The sequence below is a fragment of the Halichoeres trimaculatus genome, unplaced genomic scaffold (genome assembly GCF_033239565.1).
Source record: "Halichoeres trimaculatus isolate MK-OKI-2021-1 unplaced genomic scaffold, fHalTri1.1 fHalTri1_scaffold_14, whole genome shotgun sequence".
NCBI classification, from domain to species: Eukaryota; Metazoa; Chordata; class Actinopteri; order Labriformes; family Labridae; genus Halichoeres; species Halichoeres trimaculatus.
In genome coordinates, this window is record NW_027437192.1 from 14,655,399 (window position 1) to 14,671,592 (window position 16,194).

Consider the following 16,194-nt stretch of genomic DNA (forward strand, 5'->3'; position numbering starts at 1 on the left):
TTCAGCCAACAATTCAGCCAATCACTGAGAAGGAACAACAATTAAATGTTTCTAAGGCTTCTAACACGTCCAGAAACACTCTAATACTTCTTCTTTTCGTTAAGTCTGCAATGAGGCATGACTTCCTTTGCATATTCCTGTCACAGGATAAGAGACTATGATGTAAGGTTCCCAAAATCTCTCACTCAGAAGCCACTCCTCCCTGAATGGGAATCTTATCTTATCTTATCTTTTGTTAAGGAATCTCAACCCAAAACCTCCCGTCAGCTTTAGTTTTTGCAGCTTATGATTCAACACTACATTTTACTCACTTTTTAGACTGTAACAACTCTGTAAGGCCTTGATTTTCTTCATAAATTGCTTATGAATTAATCAGAGGTCAAAGCACAGACTAAATGGAAATCAAAGGTCTTCTTTTTACAGGTAAATTTATATAAGTGACCAGAATCAGGTAATTGGTCAATGGTCAGGTTTATTTACATGTCCAAAGAACATGGCATTGGTCAGACATTGAACAAACATTAAATATTAACTTTGTTTATAATATATACGCCTGAGTTGGGCAATGTTTAGCAGTGCAAATGATGCTCAAAGAAATATAATGAAAGGAGAATTATATAACAGGCTGGATAATGGGTTAGAAGTAAAGTGATTTTCCAGTGTTTGCAATTTCAACGGCATGCATACTCACTTAATCCACAGTTCATACTGAATGCTATCTAAAGGAACATAACAAAAAGAGCCGGTCTAGACAGTTCTCTTTGTTCTGTTGTTTACAGAAACCGTGGCAAAGATTTTACCGTGGGCAAAAAACTTGGGCACAGTGGCATGGAAAAAGGTCTGGAACAGGCAGAGACCTTGAGCAGACCCTCAAGCAAACACATCTGCTGAGACTGGTTGTGAGTTTATGAGAAGTCCTCAAGCCTCAAGTGCTGATCCAAGCCAGAGCCAGCTCTAACAACAAGGTTTATCAAAAAGGAAAGTTTTGAGCCTATTCTTTGAGTAGAGAGAGTGTATGCTCCCTCGACCCTGACTGGTGGATGATTACTAAGGTAAGGAGCCTGATTACTGAGGGCTCGACCTCCCAGTCTACTTTTAGAGACGATGAGCAGGCCTACATGCTGGGAGCACAGTGTGTATGATGATGCATGACCAATAAGACATTTGTAGTTTAGAAGAAGTGTTTCACTCATTTTACTAGCCCTCATTTAAGAGTAAAGTTTTATGATTATTATCATTATTATTATTTATTTTTTGTATTATTATTATTTTAATCCAACATTTAAATGAGCTGCAGTGGAAGAGGATTCTTGAGAGCTAGGGTCAGAGGCTGGTTCTGCTCGAGGTTTCTGCATGGTAAAGGAAGTTTGTCTGTACCATTATTGCAACTTGCTTAATTGCTGCATAGGTGTCCATTTATAGCTGACTAAAATGAGATTTAATCTTATCTTGGTGTCAGGTATTTGATGATAATGATAGAAACAAAAGGCACAATCTTTGTCTTCTTCTTGAAAATTGTTCTGAGGTAACATTTGTAAAGCTGGTGCTATCTACAAAAAGACAGATTGATTGTTAATTTTAAGAGTTTCAAACTCTGTTGGTTAAACACTCAGTGGAAAAAGAAGTCAAAGCCATTTCAAGCATTTTCATGCTCCAAACATTTTATGATGCAAAACACTTCATATTTACTGTTGAATTTCTCCGGGACAATCAAGAGGGATATCTAACATGGATTTGTTCCCCTCATGGTTGTTATACTTCTGCTTCGTACTTTTAAAGGTAAAAACAAAAGTTTGATATTGATTTTGTCTCAAAGCTGACTTTCCAGCTGGGATAATACAACAGGTACCCCGTGTCTGCCTTGATACTTGATTCTGATTGGTCATTACATTGCAACAGGTCAGAGAAGCTATCTGTTATTACTCCATAGCAGACTGTTTCCATGGATACAGCTTTTACTCAGACTCTGGTGGACTACATGTAATTTTATTAGACTTCAGAAAGTAGTCTATTTTAGTATGGTGTGTTAAAGAAAGTTAAGAGAGGAATACAGCAGGGAGTAAAGTCCAGAAAGTTAATTGTTAAAATCCAACCCACTACAAGCTGACTCTCAATAGAACTCAACATATCTGATGTAAAATCAGAGTTTGAAGAAAAAAGGCAAACAATTTGCATATTTTTAACATTTCTTTATTGTAAAAAATATATAACCCATAGGGTTTTATACAAAAATACTCATTTTAAGTATAAGGATGCAACGCAAACATACTCAATCACAAATCAGTCTTTAACAGTGATTCTCTTTGCGCCCTGAAAGAACAGAAGTTATGAAGCCACCAAAAGTGGAATGAAATGTTGTCTAGGACAACTGCAGAGACGTGATTAACCTCACAGGGAGTGTGTCCCATCAGACCGGAGTGTGTGTATGGAACCAGTTTGGCACTAAGATAGGCTAAGCCCTTAAATGGAAATAAAACGTGAGGTTCATTAAAGTCCAAAACAAAGATATCACTCTCCACATCACAAATATTGTTCAAACAAAAGACAACAAAACAGAAACTCTTCAGGCAGTAGTGGAGCAAAATGCATCAACCAAAAAGTGCAAAAAACATACAGGAGAACACCACTTGTTTCAAACACAGAGACGGGACAGGATCATATGGTGAGGAAGGTTTCTCAGCATCAAAGGAGAGAAAGATTATTCTACGTGCTCATTCATATCCTGAAAGATTCTTTACAGCAACACAAGCTGATGAACAGAAAGGATTGATCCTCGAGTGAATCTTTGAAAACCAAGAGTTTGACTGGAATGACGAGGAAAGACAAACCCTGAACAAGCAAAGATATCACAGCAAGCGGGGACGGACTCGTGTACTTCTTGGCCCCAAATGATAAAGTCTTAAAGTGTCTTTGATTGGACAGTGGACCCCCGCAGCCTGAGGGGTCTCTGAAAGGAACAGCTTATTCAGAAATGTAGCGCTGCACAGGCTTGGCGACTCGGCCTCCAGGTACAGGACCTGATGAGCTCCAGAAGGAAGACTCAAGTGAAGAAGGCAAAGGTGAGGAAGCACGGCGAACGAACAGGTGAGCATGGATCTGTCCATTTCCTCACACCTGGCTTTACATCTCCATCAGGCACTCTGAAGTTTGGACCTTGTGCTCCTTTTTCAAGTGCGTTAGACAATCGGCCCATGAGAAGTGGACCACAGCTCATGAGTTCAAGTTGGACTTCAACAGACCGGCAGCATGCGAGCGTTGCCGTTAAACTCCTCCTCAGCCTGAAGACAGAAAACACAGATTAATTACCCACTTGTTGATTCAAAAAGAAGAGTTTTTATTTCTAGTGACTGTCATTAAGTTCAGATTCTCACCTCTGAGTATGCAGGAGGGGGCGGGAATGGGAAGGCGGGGACGTTCATGAAGATGGGGCTTTCGTCTCCATCAACGTCATCAAGCAGTGGCGTGAGTGGTTGGTCGAGGCGGCAGTCCCTGGCGATGTCACAGTAGCTGGGGGGTTCAGAGGGCATCCTGAGGGACACCCAGCTCTGTGAGGCTGTGCTGACTGAACCCTCCTGGCTGCTCACACTGTTAGTGCGGCTGCCAAGACCAGCTGTCCCGATCACCAGGGGCAGCTCCAGGATCAGTTTCTCACTGCCAGGGATGTGGACGTAGATCTGGGAGAAGAGTTAAAACATTAATGTTACTTTGAATACTTCAAAAAGAGAGAAAACACAAATCTCCATGGCTACTTGACTGAGAGCTTACCATGAGGGCGTACTCCACACGGATGATGTCGCACCCCAGTATGGACGGTTTGATTTTGGGCACCCTGATGGTTTTCCCCTGCCAGGCATCACACATCCCAGAGATGATGTGGTTTCCACGCACAGCTGAGAGCTTCTGACGGAAGACTTTGGTGCGTCCATTAGCCTGGTAGATGTGTTTGGCGATGATGGCAGCTTTAGGCACCACAATACGAGAGCAGGTGTTCTCAAACTTAGCACTGATGGAGATATCCTCCCCCTCACAAAAGCCCTGGCGGTCGATTTTCACATTGAGCGACACCTGGCCATCAGGAATGAACATGCAGGTAACTTTCTTCTCCTTTGATCCACCTGCCGGGGACTACAGAAACACAGGAGTTCAAACTCAAGAAACCCTACACCTGAGTTACATAATACGAAGACACCTGAGAGATCACATTTCCAGATCTACAGATCCCTGTTATGTCAGCAAACTCACCAGCAAGTCAGGGGTGTTCACATCCAGAGGCTCCTCCACTTCAAAGGATTTCTTGCACTCAAGGGGGGCCTGATGGGGCCTCTCCATAATGGCTTTCACATAGTAGTGTACGTAGCCAAACTTCCCCTTGTATGATGACACCAGTTGCCTGTGAAAGCACATGGACGGGGAATAAGTAAAACCAAAAGTATTTCTAAAAGAGTCCTGTGATGAAAATGATGTCACTGATGATGAATAATTAAACTCTGTCTCACCCTTGATGAGGGAGCTCAAATCCAAAGGCATACTCGTATTTGTTGCCGGGTCTCAAGACCACCGATCCGTCAGAGTCTAGAAAAGAAATAAAATAAAGTTTTATTACCATTTACTCCTTTAGTGCTGTAACTTTATGTCCTAGATACAGCTGCCCTCATGAGACTGAGTGACACTGGGAGTCTGAGTCATCATGGGAAACACCAGCTGAGTAATTCTCCAGATATCCTGTCTGGGAGACTCCCTGTAATGTACTCTGAGTATGGGAAATGAAAGGCGTTTCACAGTAATGCTGCATTCAAAGCCAGACAGTCAGATCGATATAGTGATTTTGATAAATGGAAAAGACTAAAAATACTCAACTGATTCAGTATTAGTGCAAAATAGATACTCAACACAAGACTGCTTATGATGCTATGGCTACAGTCTTATATAAGAATGCATAAATTAGTAGAAAAACTACCCAAAAGTATGAAATCAGTCAAAGCACTGAAGTGTCTTGGATATATCAGAACACTAAACTTGTGTACTGCCTTTATCCCTAGGGGGCATTCAATTAATGTTGATTTGCATTAACATCAGGGTAATGATGACATTTTCACAACCCTTGGCCAATGCACCAATAGATACGGGCCACAGTAGTTTAACTGTACGTGTTGACATTGACACGTGTGAGTTATCTTCACTACGCTAACATGTTTGACAGATAACAGGGTGTGCAGTAGAGATATGGCACTGCAGAGGGTTACAGTGGGATAAATGTCCGTACCTGTGGGCTGCTCGTCCAGCCGCAGTACATCCTCATATCGGAGATACTCGGCCTCCTGTCTGCATCGCTGCTTGCCTTTGGAGTAATCCACTTTAGCGCAGCCCAGACCCAGAACCTTCACTGCGGACACGCGTGTCGTTTCATTCACCTCCACCTCCACCCGGCCGGACACTTTGTCCCCCCCGCAGTAAAAACTCTTAGTGGGGTCCGAAAAGATAATCTGGAAGGTCTTCACTCGCTTCGTCATTGCCACCATGACTGCTGATGCAGAATATCCTACACAGAAAAACTTATCGATTAAACCGCTGTGAAGCGATCGGCAAATAGTGTAATACTGTCTCACTGTGTGTCTTTCAGTAACTGCTGTAAACAAAGACGGTCCCGCAGCTTTTATATGACCAGCCTCTGAGAGCCATGAGCAGCCAGGGTGAACAGCATGGCTCAGCGCGTGCACACCACTCCCATTGGTGGAAATACTCTGTTTGTGTCGGCTCTAGCCAATCAGCGCACAGAAGCGACGCGTGGACACCGCGTGGCTTTCAGAATGTAGAGCATGTTCAGCAGATGTGAGACAGGAAGCTGAAGGTGGATGAGGAACAGAAAGAAAAGTACATTTGTAGTAAACAGACTGAAACCCGGGAAAGGATTGGATCATTGTGCCCATGAGTCACACAGGTGGAACTCGTTCATTAGCACAGGGTGATTCTGAAAAATTAATGTCTTAACTATCTTATGGTTTGGACTAAAATTCATAAAATAATGTGTGGAAAAAACTAATTATAAACAGAAAGTACTTTTTGGATGTATGCCATTAAAGAAAAGTAGGACAGTTCCTGGTATGAACCCACTCGGCTTGATGAAGAGTTAAACATTGTTTCTGGATAATTTAACACCATTATTAGAGATTTGACAGCACAGACCTGACATAAGAGTTTGTGGAGGGGTCACCACCACTTTGAACTGTTGCATAGCAGACATTACAGTTCATGGTCAACACAACCTGTGGGTTACAGGTTAAATAATTGTTATTTATGACCTGCTTTAACAGTGCTGACGCTAAAAATCTGTTAGTTTGAGACACAGGACGGACCTGTGCCAGGACATGTCCCATAGATACATTTCATAAAGTTTACTGTAAGCTCTATTTCACTTTAACAGCCAACCTCATCCTTATTGTAGACGTTTTTCATTAAAAAAATAAGCCTACACTATACACCCAGATTATAATTTTGCCAAGTTTCTATCATAATCAAATTCTCAAACGTAGCTTTTACCACAAGCACACATACTGTGCACATTTTCAGAATATACTAATGTAACTTTAGACTTTGTCACAAGTCACATCCACCTGAGAAGTTCACATGAACATCTTAATTCCAAATATAAAGAATAAAACTTGAAATCTGGCTTGCTGCTAAGAAGTCTACCAATGGGGTAAGAAAGATGATTTTGTCAAGTTTCTCAAAATAGGGTTTAAGTTTTCCGAGTAAGATAAATGTTTAGCCCTAGAAACATAGCCGATAAGCTTTACCCACCCTATTGGCAGATTTCATTACACAACCCATGTTTATTTTTCTCCTGTAATATCTTGAAATAAGACACCTGTCTGGACCTTCCAGAAGATTTTAGATTCATAATCTCTGACTAGATATTGTTTTGAGTTAGTATGACGAGTGTTTAGATGTAGAGCAAATGTGTCTTGAGTTACTGTCATTAGTCGCTCTGCCTGGCAGAACCTGTCAGTATGCTAACGGTTAGCTGTCAAAAGGAGTGTTTTCTGAAAAGGAGTTAAAGGTGTGCTGTGTGCGTGTGATAAGAGCTACATTGTCTCCACAAAGATGAAAACACATATCTAGGTCATACCTACTCCTTCCTAAGGGAGAGGGGGTTGCAAATATGAAAATCTGAAGGATTACAGAAAATTTGAGCTGGGTTGCTTTAACCATGGTTTAGAAATAAGTGAGGTCCAGGTTTTTTCATATTGCAGCTCACAGAGCAAAGCAGACCACAGCATTTTGGCCTCTCTGCACTGGAAATAAAGATCAACAATTACCTGAGCTGTCTATCTATGCCATAGATCTAAAAGGGTGGAACTGCTTTCTCTTTCAGCAGGTAGGTCAACATCCCACTTTATGACCTACTCTAACCAATCATCATTCTCACATGTCAACTTGACCCCTGAACCTGAACCTGACCCAGTCAAAATGAGGAAAGAGATGGCCATGAGTTCCTACCCCATGCTAATAAATGGAACAGCACTTAAACTTCTTTTTATTTTGATGGTAGATCTCAAAAACTGCAGAATGATGGGTGTCTGCTTAAAACCTGATCTGCTGTTGCCTGGACTCATCATCTTAGGTACATTCGGATTTGTAAAATGGTTGCAGCCTCAGTCTTGCAAATGTACTTCTGTGCATGCTTTGGCTGCACCAGTGCAATATATCAGCCTCCTCAATCTCTTGGCCTCATGGCTCACACTGAACAAAAAGAGAGGCCCAGTATTTTGTCTTTATACAATCAAATCATCATCCTTAGATAATGTATTTTTTTCTCTTAGCCTTGATCTAAAAAATAAATAAATAAGCTAATTATTTGATAAATTAATAAATAAACATCACAACAGCATGGATAAGACCACAAAACAAATAAACATGGGAAATCCAAAAATATAAAAGTGCATGAAAAAAAACGTTATTACACCTTAAAATTCAGAAGTAAATAAAATGTCAACAGGTACAGTCAAAAAATGAATGCACATCAACAAACTTTTAGAGTAGCAGCAAATGAGTGAGGGATGAAGTTTAACTGTAAATGTTCTGTAGGTGTGTTTAACATGGCAAGTTTTTCAAAGTAAAAATAAACAGTGTAGTCGTGTAGAAATTTATCTTAACCTCCAAACTTTCTGACCATTCACATGTGGATTCAAAGAATGCAGGACACATTTTTTAGCGCAACCGCTGTCAGCGTTTCATCGGAAGAGCTGCTGTTCAGAAAAAGACGTTTTTGAATGCAACACCAAGGTCATGTACTTTCCTCTTTCTCAACTGTTTCCTCTATAAACAGGTCACATGACTCCAAACACACATGTATCATGTGAGCTGTGCAGCCCACTGTTTCTTGTTGGCACTTGGACTGGAAGCTGTTTTGGAGTTGATGAGAGCGTTTTGTTCCCTCGGCTGAACTTTCACCCACATTTTGTAAGCTGCCATCATATCATCAGCATTTTCCATCTTAAAATAGATGAGGATTTAACAATGACACATAGAGACCACGAAGATATGCAAAACAACAAGAGTGATGCAGGGAGACCACAAGCAGAATCAAAACAACCACAAAGACATATGAAATGAACATGTAGGGGCAGAAAATTATCACAAAATAACTTGGTTTAAGTTTGAATAGATAAAAAAACAACTACAGGCATGTAAAAAAAAGGAAGAGAAGAAAAAATAGACAATTACTGCAAAAGGAAATAAAAAAACTGCAAAGTGCATACAAACACTCAATATATGGAAAATGATTTTAATTAATTTAAAACACCCAAGAGGCCTTTAGGTATTACACAAATACAAAGACTAACCAGGACATCACTGAGGCAACTCAAAAAAAGAGACAACACCAGAAAACTGTGCTAAAGTATCTCAGACCATACATTTCTGAAGTAGAAACATAAGAAACACTGAAGTCAACAACAACAAATTGACAGAAAACATCTACACAAAACAACAAAATGCACTGCTGCTCCAATACAAAGAGACAAACACTTTAGAAGCTAACTGCTAAAGAAGAAGGTAACTGAGGAGACGAACCCATGTTACGGAAAAACAAGTAATAAAAGCCCCTAAAAATTACACATGCCAAACATTAACAACCCAATGGGCAAACACATGCTTAAAATAGGCACACAAAAATCCGGCTAAAATGGAAAACTTCTCTTATCTGTCCCCCGGATTAACTACAGTGGCACACAAAACTATGAGGAACACATGAAAGACTGAGACGAACACAAGAATAAAAATAAGAAGTATTGAACCAGTATTTGGTTGCCAAAAAACACCCAAACAAATAAAATTTAGCATGTATGTAAAAATATATTCATCAAAATTCATCGTCAAGATCAAGAAAAAGCAAAAGAAATGCAAAGCTACTGTGAAGAAACAAAAACAGTAACAACAAAGAGTCTGAAAAACAAATCATTTGGAGATTAAAGCGGCATCAAGAAGACATACAAAAAAAAAAACCTAAAAAGAGACGTCAAAGATGACAAAAACTAACTAGACTATGTTTACAAGAGGACACGCAACAACTAAAAAGAGACAGAGAACAAGTTTAGAGACAGAAAAAAAAATGGTATAAATCTTTTACAAGGAGAGAGAAAACACTTATAAGGAGACAGAAAATTTCCACCATTAGAAAAAAAAAAACAACTAAAGTCAACAAAGATTACAAAGTTGCCAAAATTGTAGAGAAACAACTTCAGATAATGACAAACAAATGAAGCCACAACACATGAGACCAAAAGAAAAGATGGCACAAACTATTCATTCAGACACAATATGACAGCTGCAAAGAGATACAAAAAAAGTCATCTTTCTCTGAAGGCGTGAAAATACTGCAAGGAGACAAAACAATTACAAAGTTCAACAAAACACGAACAACTAGCTGGGCAAACAAAACTACCACTCAGAGCCAGAAATCTGTTTCAGAGGCAAAAATAACAACAAAGAGATGTCAAACAACTGTTCAGAGACAACTGTGAAGTGACACAACTACAAAGAGACACAAAACAGTTACAAAAACACAGGAGTTTTACTGGAGACATTAGTATCAATTGAAGAAATATGTTTAAAGAGACACAAAACAACAAGATGTCATTTTAAATTCCAAAGAGGATTCAGCCACAGTGACCACCAACAGGAGGGAGAAAACCAACACAGAGAGTGGTTTGTGAAGGGTTCACTGAGTTTCAAGGATAATGCACCAAGAAACAATTTTCACATGGGTGGACAAAAGAAAAATATTTGAAATTTTTCAAATTTCACATCTCAGGGTGGAAAAGAAAGCATGCTTCGGGAATCAGTTTTAGAGGACCAGACCCTCCTCTTCTAGACTTCTCCTTTAAAGGACAAAGTATAATAACCTGAGGGCCTGTTCCTCTGTTGTATAAATACATACTGCCCCCTGGTGGAGGAGAGAAAACGCTACAGGTCTAAAATGGACCTGGTGTGGACTAACTTTATAAATTCAGGTAGATTTCTAAAAGACTGTAAGGTGTCACACAACTAAATAACATTTTGGTTTCAGCTTTAATGTTTATCAAGGAGTGTAGCTTAGCTTATTTTAAAATACATGTGCTCCACAAACTACCACAACCTTGAATGATCTCTCTGCGTCATGTTTATCAGTCATGCCCAAGACTCAAAATCAGGCAAAATAGTTAAATAAAACTTTTAATCTGTGATGTTAAAACTTTTAAGAAGAATCAGATTTACTTTTATCTAATTATCCTGATTTAAGTAGGCAACTGGATTACAGAACTTCAACAGAAGAAAGTTTGTAAAAGTGGTCAAACATTTCATTGTAATATCATTGAATCATTTTGTTCTGAAATATTTTGGATCTGAATTTCACTATAGCCACAAAAGACGGACATTTGGATTAAAGAACTAAAAACAGGATTTCCTTGTTCAAATTTTAAACAATATTCAATGCAATATAAAGAAGCATTTCAGCACTACCTTTCAGAAGAAATGTTTTGTATGTATCAGCTCAGGGGCTGCCAATGAAACAGACCGTTTGAATGTTCCCCCAGATACCATATACTCTAGAGTTGACTGCCATTAACCTTCAATCTTCAATATGAATGAATTAGGCTGGTTAAGCCCAGCTGTTAAAAGGTATTGAAGAACTAGGATGAGATAGTCAAAGTTTACATGATTGAAAAAAGGAGAGAAAAAACTATGGGTGAGTTTTAAACGGTTTATTCAAATAAAACTGTAAGTTCACAGTTTTTTTCCCTGACAATATGTCGTAACATGCTGGTCACAAATGACAAAAGTAAGCTTATTACATAAATCAAGTCAGTGGCAGCAGATTGGAGAGCTGTTGGTTCCAAGCTGGCCAGTAATGGTTCTGCATTCGTCTCCTTGTCTGGAAATCAAATTATAAACAACAGATTAGTTTGAATATTCACCATTGTCTCTTTGATTGAAAAAAAAAAGTGTTTATTTATCAAATTTTATGTTCCCTGCAGGTCTCCTCCAGCTGAGAGCTGCAGGAACCTGCTGGGATGGATTTTGTTTTCTGGTCAAGTCCACAGCAAGTCAGGAAGAGAGAGTCCTGAAAGCCTTGGTATATGACCAAGTATTAACACACAAAGGAAAACACAAACTACTCACTGGAAATCAGCAGGGACTCCTGAAGGCACGCTGACAGGGGGTAATTAACTTTCTGCAACAACAACAAAAAGAAATGTAAATAAATGACTGAAGTACACCCAGACCATCATGTTTTTATTCTTTTGTCATTTGTTCTGCAGTTATATCCCAGCAGGCTCATGGCAGTGAACATGTGGGTAAAGCGAGACTACAGGTTTGTTCTTTGAGGCGTTTCCAACAACGCAACCCTACGGGCAAAGGTCAGTCGGGATAAACCTCAGCATTAAACATCAGCATGCTTCACGTCAAACCTACTTCTCGCGTTCAACCCTTCCTGAGCCAGGGGTGGAGCTGCTCCTCACTTCAGCAGAAACCTAAAACAACAAAAGCCAGGTGACAATCATTCATAAAGAAATGACAGATAAATTTAGTAACCCAGGACACATGCTATAATCCAGGTCAATGTGATACAGTGAGACTAGCCTCTTGAACTTAACTTTGGGTTCAGAGTGTGCAAAATACCCAAATTCTCCAAAAAAGACAAACCAGAAAACACTGGTCTCACATGCAAATGAGTCAGAATCATTTTTCTCTCTAAAAATTACATGTTTAAAACGATAGAGGACAGAGGTCAAGTGTTTCAACAAAAATACCAGGACTCTGAGCAGGTGCAGCCCAGAGACCAACGATGCCAGATGCTGAGTTTGTCTCGCACTGGCTTTTGAACAAACCAGCTGATCAGGCAGCTGGCTGCAGATACCACACAGTGCTGACTGTGTATAACACTTACAAGACAAACACACTTACCAATCTGTCTGCAGGCGGAGTTTGCCATGTTATATTCATCACACCATCACTATGACCTGAAGACAACACAAACAACCTCTGGTAAGTTACCAGTTTATTGACTACATTAAGACCATCACACCTGTGCTCCAATGTTCTGCAGTAAGATCCTTGCAGGCTCATGACAGCGAACATGCAGGTTAAGCAAGGCTACACGTTTTCTCTGTGAGGTTTGTCCAACAACCAACAATACAGATAAAAGTCAGCCAGGATAGACCTCAGCTTTCAGTGTTCCCAGTTTCAGAAAAAAACTTACCAGTTGAACAGCCCGTACAGCTGGGGACTGAGGGGACCCACTATGGCTGCAGGAACCTGGACCAATCAAACAGCAGAGTTGGATGTGTGGGTTCAGAGGGGTTAATGCAAGGGAAGTTTTTGATGAAGGGATGCATAAAAACAGTGAGCTTGTAAATAATTTTTGTACACGTGTCCAACACTTTGATTCATCATTTCCCAAGCTGTTATTTTTTCCCACTTTCTGAATTTAAAGTAATTACTAACAGAGATTCTAACTAATTGGTTGTTGTGTAGATTAATGTTCCGATTCCCAAAAATGCAACCTTTAGATCGAATTAATTTAAAAGTCACTTAAAATAAAAACATAAAATCAGGTCCTGCTTAAGACTGAAATCTGGGCAAATGTAAGTACTGATGTGGCCCCAGAGGTTGAGTGTCTCAACAAAAATACCAGGACCCTGAGCACTTTCAGCTCAGGGACCAACGATGCCAGATGTTGTGTTTGTCTCGCACTGGCTTTTGAACAAACCAGCTGGATTAGACAGCTGGCTGCAGATACCACACAGTGCTCACTTTGACTCTACTTAATGAAGAACTGATGTTAGTACCTGCATCAGATTGCTGCTTCACTGCAGGAGGTAAGGACAGAGAGAGAAACCTGCAGGGAGAAGAGAGGGATGAAGATGAGAATCTGTTTCCAGAACCTTCACACGGGGCTCTACATTCAGGATGATGTTCAGAGAAGCAGCTGTCAATCACATTTCAGAGCAGTTGAACATATTTTGCCAATCATCATAACAGGCTTCACTGATTTGAGTAGTGATAGTAAAAAACTCACCAAGCTGGTCTGAGGTCTGCTGCAGCACCTAAAAAACAAACAAAGAGGTTCTGGCTCAGTGCCATGAAAAAATATATAATTGCAACTTAAAAACTTATTCATGTAGATCTGTTAGTTCTCATAAGTAACACTGCTGCAGAATGCACAGCAGTGGGTTGCAAGAGAATTAATCACTCTGTGCACTGTGTGAGGTCTGTCGTCCACCTGACAGGACTAAAGATCACACTGTGCACACAAATAGCCCAAACATTCAGATTTATCAACAAAAAATCACCTCATCACTGGCTGCTGTGTCATCTCAGTGGCATCTTCTCTCTATTAAATTCAGCATCCCATGTGTAATCTGCAAAAGAGGACATTTTTAGTTACACTCCAAAATCTCGTGGTTTTTAAATGACCACAAAGTAAACATGTGTCAGGCCTCATTGTCACCGTTCAGCAACCAGCAGTGCAGAGGTGAAAGCAAAACCTGATTTACTATGGCCACAGCTGTTCTGGGATCAGCCCACTGAACAGGACAACCCCAAGGAGGAGTATGCACTGTGGCACTCACAGGAAGAAACACTGAGCGAGCAAAGGAGCTTTTGGTGTTGGAGTACACTAGTTATTGCACCAACTGAAAACCGCATGATGTCCTTTTCACAGTACCAGTGTCCAGCGAATAATCACGTATTTTTGCCAAACTATGGATGGCCAAAAACAAAATGAAAGTTCTTCGATTACTGAAGGACGCAGACATCATACAATTTGGAGAGCGTCACAAAAGGTTAAAAAAAAAAGGTGAACATGAAAAACAATATGAAAGAAATATAAATTTTGAGAGAAATATTGGAACGTTTACACTACAGTCTGTATAACATTTTGTTAGGGTAGTGCAGCAGAAATATAGTCTTCCCAAGTTTGCCCTCAATTCGCTTAGATTGCAGTAGACATCAGCATATTTTTGATCCGTTTATATAATATGTGTTCTCTTTTCCTGCAGCGGCAGCTCAGGTCTTATGAAAACCTTGAAATGCAACTGGAAAGACGATAGGAGGTGTTCTGTTGAAATCGGTTACTGTCTGGAAAGGCGGCCTCTCCGTGCATGGTAATGGCGATGCTTACCGGCTAAAGGGTGACGTAAAACTAGTCTAAACATTTAAAAACAGCCTTTTCTTTTAGTTTGGTGTTCATTCGGCGCACATAAACTAGCCTGTTAGTACTACAATAGAACAAATGTCGCATAAAAAAAAAAAACAATTTAAGACCCGCTATGTTCACCGAAGTCGTTGGTCTTTTTTAGCAATCCTGCAGTTAGCCCAGTTAGCATGCTCAACAGGGACAACGTGGTGTCCAAGGCGTTATGGTAAAATGTGGAGTTAAATCATATATTATTAGTCTCTATAGCTATCACGTGTGAATCAACACATTCTGTCGATTAAGGGATAAGAAAATGTGTATGAAACGAATAATTACCCATTGTATCACTCCTCATCTCACGATCCATCGCGGGTAAGAGGAAATGAGAGCGTTCTGCCTCGGTATTTATAGGAGGTTTTACGCCTGCTGAGTGCGATTTACGATAGTCAGTGCTGCAACCATAGCAACTTCAACGTCTCAGATCTTTAGGATTAGGTGTATTTTAGTTCTTTAGGATTAGGTATATTTCTTGAATTTACGGAGAATTGATGGCGTATTTTTTTTAGTATAATGTATTTGAGTAACCATGGTAGAGTTATGAAAAGAGCAAACATGGACTGAACCTTTTTATCGAAGTGTTAGGGGACTAAAAACTAAAATGTAGCATGAGAACCTGTGGCCAATAACAAAAATCAATGATGATTTATAGTGGTAACAAGCAATGCAGCTCAAAAGAAGCTTTGGAGAAGCCTTCCAAGGCGCAGCACACTGCAGTGTCTGCAGAGAAGTGATCAGAAACAAACCAAATCGGTGAATAGCGACTTCAGTGCGTCACTTAAAGGAAATAAGGTTTGGACATTGGAGAGACACTTCATATACAAAATGTTTCAAAGAAACAAGAAATAAAACATTTTGAAAAATTTTGTTGAAGTCTAAATATAGCTGTGGTGAGTATTATTTTCAATCAACAAAACATTTTAAGGGGGGGTATTTTTACACATAATATCCTATTGCAAATTTGCATGATAATCACTCAGTTGATGCCTATTTGCATCTAGGAGTTTCAAGCCTTAAGTCTTAGTTTGAATGCTTTTTGACCATAGTTTTTTTCATATTCTAACAATAAAGGGTCAAATATGTAATTTATTTATCTTAAAAGACTTCTGTCAGTTTGGTTATCCTCTGTTCCTAAATCTCCCTGGTTCATGGCCCCAACTTTAGGAACTACAAGTCTAGACAGGTATGAGCACTGAAATTTTCAGTGGTTACAGTGTTTCAATAAGTCTGCTGTCTCTCTTAGCTTATCCAGTCCAGATCTGGAAAGTCAAGGGGGACACAGGGATCACAACTTAATTTCTTTAATCTTATTTGGTACAACACAATTGGAAGCTAACTGTTTTCAAACCGGTAAACTACATTGAGGGATAAACTAAATAAATTACGATTGACTACGCATAAATATTGAGCTTTTCTAATGGCACTGGTACCAGACCAGGTGGTAGCAGTGTGTATAA

At 39.7% G+C, this 16,194-nt stretch overlaps 1 protein-coding gene, 1 long non-coding RNA gene and 3 other non-coding genes across 5 annotated transcripts; all 5 read right to left on the reverse strand.

The window, feature by feature from the left end:
- Positions 1-2,174: 2,174 nt before the first annotated feature.
- On the reverse strand, positions 2,175-5,708 carry txnipa (thioredoxin interacting protein a). Its single transcript, XM_074687700.1, has 6 exons — positions 5,264-5,708; positions 4,497-4,572; positions 4,243-4,390; positions 3,766-4,125; positions 3,372-3,674; positions 2,175-3,278 (listed from the first exon to the last, which is right to left on the reverse strand). Exons 1-6 carry the CDS (start codon positions 5,517-5,519, stop codon positions 3,231-3,233), a joined length of 1,191 nt encoding a protein of 396 aa, XP_074543801.1. The 5' UTR covers positions 5,520-5,708; the 3' UTR covers positions 2,175-3,230.
- A 5,520-nt stretch (positions 5,709-11,228) lies between these two features.
- LOC141803152 (uncharacterized) lies at positions 11,229-15,087 on the reverse strand. Its single transcript, XR_012599548.1, has 9 exons — positions 15,017-15,087; positions 13,836-13,904; positions 13,562-13,589; positions 13,332-13,381; positions 12,743-12,798; positions 12,448-12,503; positions 11,956-12,014; positions 11,662-11,713; positions 11,229-11,413 (listed from the first exon to the last, which is right to left on the reverse strand). It is a non-coding gene; the product is annotated as an uncharacterized LOC141803152 (long non-coding RNA).
- LOC141803604 (small nucleolar RNA SNORA18) lies at positions 11,789-11,922 on the reverse strand. Its single transcript, XR_012599592.1, has one exon. It is a non-coding gene; the product is annotated as a small nucleolar RNA SNORA18 (small nucleolar RNA).
- Positions 12,274-12,411, reverse strand: LOC141803598 (small nucleolar RNA SNORA8). The gene has a single exon (XR_012599586.1). It is a non-coding gene; the product is annotated as a small nucleolar RNA SNORA8 (small nucleolar RNA).
- Positions 13,155-13,293, reverse strand: LOC141803599 (small nucleolar RNA SNORA8). The gene has a single exon (XR_012599587.1). It is a non-coding gene; the product is annotated as a small nucleolar RNA SNORA8 (small nucleolar RNA).
- Positions 15,088-16,194: the final 1,107 nt, after the last annotated feature.

Coding starts and splice junctions, on each gene's coding strand:
- txnipa (XM_074687700.1), bottom strand. CDS start 5,519: ATGGTGGCAATGACGAAGCGAGTGAAGACCTTCCAGATTATCTTTTCG. Junction 4,573..5,263: donor GCTGGACGAGCAGCCCACAG/GTACGGACATTT, acceptor TTTCTTTTCTAG/ACTCTGACGGATCGGTGGTC. Junction 3,279..3,371: donor CCCCTCCTGCATACTCAGAG/GTGAGAATCTGA, acceptor TTCTGTCTTCAG/GCTGAGGAGGAGTTTAACGG.